A 9,446-nucleotide genomic window follows, 5' to 3' on the forward strand; every position below is an offset into this window, starting at 1 on the left:
CTCCAAAACAATGAACAAACACACGAAATTCACATCTCCCTCATCTCAGGCCACCCTTTCCCAGATCCTCTCACCTCCTCCACCGGCACCTCCAGGGCTTCTCCTCTGCATCCCCAATGGAGACGCCATTGTGTCATCTCTGACTCCGTGTCCTGACCTCACAGGCCCCAGTTCATCTTGCTGCATACATGAGTTCTGTTGTCTTCAGAGTGGACTCTGGTTTCTCTCACTCCTGCCCGTGGTCTCCATAGCTCTGATCACTTCCGTGGACTCCTGTGCAGGACGTTCTTGGTCAGTGGAGTCATGGGAGCTGAACATAGAGTAGGATCCCACCCCACCACACACCTTTATACTTACAGGCTCCATTTCATACCTGGGACCTTCCAGCTTTTTCTAAAATATTGTTCATGATATCTCATGGGATCATAGTACTTATCTATCTGTGATAAAAATCTCCTCTCTACCCTTGTCACCTATTTAGTCATTTCTCATTTCTCTGACACTTTCTCACTGGAGCAGACACAATCCTCTGATAGCTGAGACCTTGTAGCAAGAGGGACAATGGGGCAGGCAGGGAACCTTTCTCACTGTGGTTCCCATGGGAATCTGGCAATGGAATGAGGGTGGTCTTATCCTGGGACCATGAAGGCCTGAGCCCCCTGTGCTGCTCAAATCAGACAATGTTCATGATAGACTCTGTCCCAAGTTGGGTTCTAGAGAGACCCATGAGTCCCAGGGTTCCACCTCAGTCTCCTGCTGAGTCCCAGGGTCCCAACCCCTCCATGTCACATAGTCCAGAGCTATGTCCAGCTCCCCATGGGCTCACAAAGGCCCCTGTGTGGGGACTTGTCTCCCATGAGGCTGGCTGGATGGCGGGTGGGCCAGTGGGCTGAGCTCATTGATGGTTTTACACATTAGTGTAAAATGTGTTTCTCCCAAAGACACATTCAATGGGATTTCAGTATTCGTCAAGGAATAAAGTCATTCATTTTCAACACCTAAACCCTGTTGGAACAGGCAACACAATTTAAATTCAACGAGTACAGGGAGGGTTAAGTTTACATGTTTCATTCTGATATATCTCCATCTCTGTAATTCAGTGCAACTTTGCATATCTCAAGCAAGTCTACAGATTCTTTTTTTTTCATATTCCCGGGAGAGAAGGTCTCCATATCTCTACTGGACATAACTTATATTAGGGCAAGTTTTATAATTACGTACCAAGTGTTTATCCACATCAGTACACGCCAGAGATGTGTTATGAACATGGGCAGAGTCTATAATTAACAATGGGTAGTCTGGTTGTCTTGGTGTTGCTTTTTGTATCCTAAAAGCACATTGTTAGTTGGAAGATAGTCTACAAGAGTGTTGAATTGTGTGATAAAACATGGCTGCATTAAAAACATGTATGCATAATCTCAAATTATACTAAACTCAAATGTAAAACTGCTACTGAGTTGCACCAGTTGTATTTAATATCTCTCCACTTTAATTATTATAGAGACAGCCAGACATTGGAAAAACAAGAACACCATCTCATGATCAAAATCACTCTAGGTCAGAACATGTAACTGACATAAAAAAAACAAGTTTCCCTGTGATTGGGACTATGGGTTTGAATCCTAAGACAACAAGGAAGCATTATGGGTCAACATTGGATGGATAGTTACTTTGGGTCTCTCATGAAGTCATAGAAAAAATCATTATGAGTTTGGTCTAGAACGAATGACCATGAGGCCTTCTAAATGATGCATCCAATAGTGCATCAGAGCTGGGTTATACTAGAGGAGGAATGAGTCTGGATTAACCATACTAGAGAGGAGCCAGGATCACTCTGCTCTCTGCCATCCCACCCCCACCATTACCATTGCCCTTACAGGCTCCTCCTCATCTCTGGACCCTCCTCTGTTTTCCAAAGTAACATCCATCACATCTCTTGGGATCATAGCACCTACCACATACCTATATGTAATGAACATCTCGTCTCTACCCTTGTTACCTGGTCATCACTTCTCCTCAATTAACTGACCAGTTTGTTAGGAATACGAACCACTTTGTTCCCACATGGTCTTGTTGGAAATTTTGCCCTCGTGGAAAGCCACAAGTTCGTGATAGTCCTTGGGAAAAACAATTTGGGAATGAGAGTATATAATCAGGCACACAAAATTGTAGAAAAGGGAACATAAATACACCAATAAAAGGCAAAAATAAGTTTAGGATCTTTCAGATGTAGAAGGCAAAAGAGACAAGAATATAATCAGAAAGTGTTTAGACTTTGTACTGTAAGGTCCCTGCTGATTGTCTCTGTGAGACACCCCAAGCTCTGCTGCTCATGCACCCACTGAATGTGGATGTGCTCAATAACTGTCCTTAATGTCCCTGCCAACTTAAACAGTGACTCACCTGTTGGGACCCAGTTTGGGGGGAACAACATTACACTGAATAAATAAACAGCTTCCTTTGCGCTCAGTGGGGCTGCCCAGGCCACCCAAAATCTTGGACAGTCCTTCTATGTGTGTTTGTTGGTCTCATTGAGTGTCTGTTTGTCTCATTCCCTCTGACTGATTCCAATGGACAGAGTTTGAAGCTGAAAATTCAATTGACCTTACAAAGAACAATTCCACATAGTCTGACTTGAATACTGACTTTACAGTCTCTGTTCCAAAGACTTGTGAAAGTCACTCTGACTCTCCCAAGAGCACAGGGACCAACAGCAATTGAAACCTATTAAGTTACTGTATCACACATTGGCCACCAGATGGCAGACTGATCCAAGAAGTGACAAGTGAGTCCCTGAATCTGAGAGCTATTGAGAGTCACAGGCCTGTGGTCAGCAGGGACAGGGGCTCTGTTGCGTGGTGGAAAATTATGAAACTTTTAGAGTCTGAGTTGAAGCAAGATTTTCACCATTTTCTACTTTCACCAGTCCTGCCTGTCTGCTATGGACTGTTTTAATGCCCCAAGCAGTTTCACAATTGGAGACAGAGCTGTAGAGTCACCTAAGGTACAATGAGGTCACAGGAGGGCACAGGTGGGAGAATAAGACACCAGGGATCCCACTCTGTGTCCACACACCCAGGAGAAGTCTGTGGGGACAAGGAGAGGGAGAGGCTCCTGCTGACCCTGAGGGACCCTGATCTTCCTCTCCAGCCACCCAGAGTGTGAGAATCCCGGCTGTGTGGTGGGAAACCCCAGCCTGTGTGTTCCTGAGAAGGAACCTAAGCTGATGCTTTATACCCAGGTTCCCTCTGAGCAGGGTCAGCCTCATGAGGACATCATGGAAGTTGTGGAGGATTTTGCCATTCTCTTTATCTTCACCCCTTGCTACTCTAATTTATGAGGGGGAAGGCTTCAAGATTCAATCGTGGCTTAGTGAATAAAAGTCCAACATTGCCTTGGAGGTGGAGCTGTTGGCTCTTTTGTTTTCTGGTCAGAAAATGCATCAAAATGAATGAATTAACATCCAGGTGTTAATGTATAAGTTTTCCTGTTTTTTTTTTTTTTTGTTCACTATGGTGTCAGTGAGGACACAGCGTGGCCTTTCTCCAGCCTCCCTGGCAGTTTCTAGGGGAGGGTCCCTGTCACCCACAGGGCCACACAGTGTGAGAAGCATCTCACTTGGAGATCAGCCTAAGCCAGGGCTGCAGAGGAAGTACATGGGTTGAGGGTTTTGCCTTCAATCCAACCAGATGATCCCTGGAAGCTCAATTTTCCTGAGTATCAATGGGGGCATTCCTGGAGGTCTCTAGTACCACCTGGCTGATCTTGGTAGACAGGCATGGCGGGTTCCCTGTATGTCATTGGTGCAATTAGCCACAAACAGTTCCAAGAGCACAACTCTTAGCATTGAACTGTTTAGTTCAAGTGGACAAGAATTGCCTAGATTGGCCAACAAACCACCAGAACAGATCAGGAGCTTCTGAACCATCCCAGACACATTGACAAAAATCAGTATTTGTTCCTAGGTTACTTTTTATTGCATTCTACCTGCTGCTCTGTCAGGATTGGGACAATGAGTACAGACACATGGCTCTCACACCATCACCAGGAAAGTGCTCCAGGGTCACAGACATCCCCTCGGTACACTCACCTCACACCCTTAGAACCTATGCTGAAGCATCTGTAGACTTCGGGTCCCCAATAGCAAAATGACAGGGGGACAGCTCTGAAATTTCACTTTCTCTTCTCTTCCCAATCCCGTCCAGTCCACATAGCCCCACCCTATCTCCTCTGACTCCCTAATGGAGCCTGAATATGTGGGTTCTTGGAACTTCTGTTTTGGACTTACTGAACCCAGCTCATTCTGCATCACACAGGCTATGTTGGCTGCAGAGTTAAACCTCAGGTTTCTCTGACATGCTGCCCATTGCTGACCGCAAGTTCTTACCCCTCTCAATGAATCCCTGACAGGGTCCTTGTTGGTAAGTGTAGTGCAGGAAGCAGTTAATAATATAGGGATTCGTTACAGACTTCCTCAGAGGGGCAACAAGGTCCGTTTGGAACAAGATCCTGCTACAGGAAGAACAATTGTGGCAGGGTGAGGAGATTTCTCCTTCTCAAATCAGGTGTGAGGTAGGAAAAGGCCATGGAAGGTCCTGCCCTGAGCCCTATGATGGGGAGCCCCTGGAGCTGCTTCTATCTGACAGAAGAACTCGGGGAGGCTCCAGTCACAGGTTGATCACTGGAGAGGAAACTGTCTCCTCTAGACTCCATGATCACTGCAGGGCTCCCCTGGGACCTTCTTCTTCCTGGGAAACATTCCAGACCCTCTCCAGGGTACTCAGCACTTCAGCATGGGTATGTCCTCCTGCCCTAGTGTTTCATGGGAGTATGATTTGGTCTGTCAGGTGCTGAATTCAGTGATTGGGGGACAATAGTACTGTGCAGGGAGACCTGGGCTTGCAGTTCCAAGGACAATCTCCCAGATGGAAGTACAGTGATGTTGATGAGGTGGTGGGACGGCACCCTTAGGAACCCGGATGCTGACTCATGCAGCACAGGTCTCTGCCCAGCTCAGAGTGATATTTCTTCTTGTGTGGTTCTATCTTCATGCCATACAGACTGCCCACTCCTTGTGACGCCATGCATCCCATAGAGGTGTTTGTCTACTGTCTGTGAATCCCATAAACTATGAAGATGTTCTCATTTGTTCCCTGTAGTGTTATCACCTCAATCTTCTTAAGACATTGGATTTTATATCTGGGATCTGAAAGCCTCTGTTTCTCAGGAGCAACATGAATATCAATCAAGGGACTTACCTGTGATGGGACAGAGGAAATTCAATGAGAACTCAATCAAGTTGGATTGTCTCAGCCACCACATTTGAACACATGCTCAGGGGAAGAGGATGAACGATAGGATGAGAGTTCAAGGAGGTCAAGGAATTTTCAGGTCTATGTCATAAATTAGAGCTGGGAAAGGAACAAGTTGTGAAGAAGATGAGGGAAAATCCCACCTTAGACTGAGGTGGAAGTAATGGGGATAGTATCTCAGGTGAAAATGTTTGGAGGAATGAGCAGGAAAATGGATTGGCCTATCTAATATTTTCTATCTTAGCAAAAAGTTATGAATCAAGACCCCAAAATCTTGTACAACTTTTTCACTCATTGCATTTCTGTTTGCTAACAATAACAATTTCTCACACAAAATAACACCAGCAATTGATCCTAGAACCTACATGACCCAGAGCACCTGCAGAGAAAGGCCCGATAATTCCAGCACTGTAGCACCACAAAAGCTTTGCATCCATGGGCCCCAGCATTGAACTACTCATCATGGATGACTGAGTTATGTTCAGAGTGACTGTCAGGTTCTCTGAGAAATATATATATATATATATATACACATATATATATGTATTCCAGATCAAAAAGAAAATCTCTTTGTCTCAAGTATATCCTCAGCTGTGAATTAAAGGTGCCTGTGCAATTCCTGAGAGTATCTCTGTGATATGGCCTGTCCTTGGGGAAGAGAGAGCAAGAAACCATGTCTTGACACTCAGGAGACCAGAGGACCGCCCTGCTGTGCTCACACTGGGGACTTCCTGTGGCCCTGGCAGGAGCATGTTCTCTGTGGGCAAAGTTATGCTTCCCCACAGAAACCCACACCCCTGACCTCCCTGCAGCTGGGCTGGTTCCCACACACAACTTCCCCCTCTGCCTGCCCAGCCTGCCCGGCCCCCTCTCATTTGCAAGTCCTCAGAGCTCATGCCTGGACACTCAATAATAGTCTGTGTCACCCTGCAGAGTCAGTCTCTGTCACACACAGAGTGGACATGAGGGTCCCCGTGCAGCTCCTCAGCTTCCTGCTGCTCTGGCTCCCTGGTAAGGAGGGAAATGGGGGTTTACGTGACTTTGGACCTCCTGGCTCTTCAGGGAAATTATCTAACTCATGATTAATGATAAAAATGTCCACTTATATTTTTATCTCAGGTGCCAGGTGTGATATCCAGATGAGTCAGCCTCCATCCATGCCTGCATCTCTGGGAGAGAAAGTCACCATCACCTGCAAGGCCAGTCAGGGCATTGGCAATGTTTTAGCCTGGTATCAGCAGAAACCAGGGAAAGCTCCCAGGCTCCTGATCTATTATGCAACCAATTTACAACCAGGCATCCCTTCCCGGTTCAGTGGGAGTGGATCGGGGACAGATTTCACTCTCACCATCAGCAGCCTGGAGCCTGAAGATGTTGCCACTTATTACTGTCAACAGCATAGTAGCTATCCTCCCACAGTGATACACACCAGAACATAAACCCCCAGAGATGGGCTGTGTGAGGCTGGGCTGACCCAGCTGCTTCTCCTGGTGTCTCCCCCACTGAGGGTGAGTCAAGTGCAGCCAAGCTGTTCAATGATGGACGGTTCTGGCACATGTCAAAGGAACATATTAGGCTTCGTTATGCACCTTGTTGTCCCAGCAGCTCAGACATGACAAGAGATCTGCTGATTGAATTTATAGAGATTATTTTCCTGAAGTAAGTAGGTGACAGTGTCATTCAGAGTTCATATGTACTGGCCTGGTCATCTAGAATGCCTAGAAATCATGTTTTAAAAGACAATTTTTAATAAGTACACATATTTCCACCTCAGTTGTGAGGACACGTGAGCAGCTTCATAGCCTCACACTGAGGGCATCTTCCAGGGATCATCCTCCCCTGCCATGATGTCCTGTCTGATGTGGGTCAGAGGGAGAGATTGCATCTTACCAGGAGACAAACCCTCACAATCCTGTGGTGTGTGTTGGGTGGGGGGCTGGAAGGGACGATGAGATCTACTCCCTTGTCTTAGGCATTTTGATCCTGAAATCTTAATGGGAAATAAAACAATTTCAGTGACAGGAACTGTATTATACTATCCTATATACCCTTGAAATTGTAAAGGGGTATAAAGCTCATTTCAAGGTGGGGAGGGGGGTGGGGAGAAACCAGGCAAGTAAGAGGAAATATGGAAATGGAAAATGTCAACACCCTGTACTTAGCCCAAAGTTCTATATGGAGGTGTCGTGGGAGATACCCTGGATCACAGTGCCTGGGCTTCCCTGCATGGCCAGGCATTGACACTCCCAGAAGGAATGTAAATATAAGGAAATCATTGTTTCCTTAGGAAACTCCACATTATTGCTGATATTTTCCCACTCTTGTAGGCCAAAAGTTCACCATTTATCTAAAAATACTTATTTTTCTTGAATTGAATCCCTAGTCATGTTGGTGGGCCCCACGGGTGACTCACGTGAGGTGGGGAGGAGAATGATGTTCACTTTCTCTCAATTCACCTCTGCTACCCGGAACCCAGGGTTACTGGGTTCTGGTCTTGCCTCACAGAAAAGAATTTCAGGAGTAGGCAAGCAGTGAAGTGAAACAGATTTTATTTGGAGGTTTTGAAGTGAAGGGGAAAGAGAAAGTGAGAGAGAGAGTGGAGAATATTGTGCTCAAGAGAGAGCCTGGGCTTCACTAAAGACGGAAACAACCCAGCATTTGACTTGAAAGTATAACTCTCAAGAGGGGTGATGCAGGAAACACATGTGCTCAGGCACCACATGTGCTGGGCCACGTGGGCACAAGCATTACATAGGCTCAGGCAGCATATGTGCTCCCTTCCTTTGTTCAAGATGGCCTTTATAGGATTTCTCCAACCTGCCCTCATGTGGGGCTTCTCCCTAGGTAAAAGTTCATTGCTTAGGAGGTTATCAGGGAAGTTAGTTTGGTGATGGTCTTCTTTGAAATTCTTTTCTAGGTCTTTTGTTTCTGCAGGAGTTACTCTGGGTCTGTTTCTACTGTAGAAGAGGGTCTAATCAGGACTTAGTTCCTGTTTTTTCCTGTTTTCTGTGAGGTCAGATTTTGTCCTTGACTTCGAATCTGGCATTCCTTATCTACCTGCTTCCTACATCACTATAATGGGAACATAAAGTATGGGGGTGACATTAGTGGAAAATGTTGACCTCTTTTCAAAAGACAGATGCCCAGATCTGCACTCCAGGTTTTGTTTTCCACTTTCCTAAGCACAGACCAACCACCCAGAGCCTTTCCCAAACTGGTCCCGGCCTATGGGCAGTAAGCCCCTGGGCCATGGAGTTGCTGTTCCCTGAACACGGGCTCTGAGTCCCCCAGACCCTGGGCTCTGGCTCCAGCTGAAAACGGGAATGTGGGGGCTCAGGGGCAGGTTCCTTTGACCCGGACAGTGAGATAAGACCTTGGCTCAGCTCATGCAGTGTCACAGCCCTGGCTGCTCTAGCACATTAATGGCACCAGCAATACCTTGGGGACACACACAATCAACACAGGGACTCCCTGGAGTTCCGTCTCCTTGTCTGGGTTCTAACGCAGCCTTTGGATCCAATATTCAGCTTCTCTCAGGGACTCAACAGAGTCTCCATACGTGTCCATCAACAGCAGAAACCCGTAAAGTTTTCAGAGATGTGCCACATGTGGCATCCACACTGACACGTGTATCACAGACAGTTGGATGAAGGGAACAGGAATATCTATATCACCTGTTGTTCTGATGATGTGGCTGGGTTTTACTGCCTAAAATCTCACCATTATTCTCAACACACAAAATAGAAATACTTTAATTGGACCAAACTAATACTTGAAGATGATACAAAACAAGCTACAAAGTTGTCCAGGGGAGTACTTACTTTTGAAGTACCAAAAGGCCATTTTGGGAAATATTTATGTATAAGCTCAAATCAATCATCACTTGTATAACTTGTATCACTTGTCATCCCGTTGCTCATTGATTTGCTGTAGAGGGTGCCAGTAAAATCTCCATTCATCCCTTTCATATGCTAATGTAGCACAATGGTGTCTGCTCGCTCCAGGAACACAAAGAACATCAAACCGCTTTTCAGGGTTTGACTAAGAGGTCCAACCATCTCCTAGGTTGGGTGGTCAGGCATTCGTTTGGTGTCCCGTAGATTCCAGTGGGTAATGGCTATAGTCCAGCAGTCT

The 9,446-nt window shown here is 46.1% G+C and overlaps 1 gene segment (V, D, J or C); it reads left to right on the forward strand.

The window, feature by feature from the left end:
- Positions 1-6,274: 6,274 nt before the first annotated feature.
- LOC130033580 (immunoglobulin kappa variable 1-9-like) lies at positions 6,275-6,751 on the forward strand. The segment is given in 2 exon segments: positions 6,275-6,323; positions 6,432-6,751. Coding segments are annotated over 2 exon segments (369 nt in total).
- The last annotated feature ends 2,695 nt before the right edge of the window (positions 6,752-9,446 follow it).

This window comes from Sorex fumeus, unplaced genomic scaffold (genome assembly GCF_029834395.1).
Source record: "Sorex fumeus unplaced genomic scaffold, SorFum_2.1 ptg000006l, whole genome shotgun sequence".
NCBI lineage: Eukaryota > Metazoa > Chordata > Mammalia > Eulipotyphla > Soricidae > Sorex > Sorex fumeus.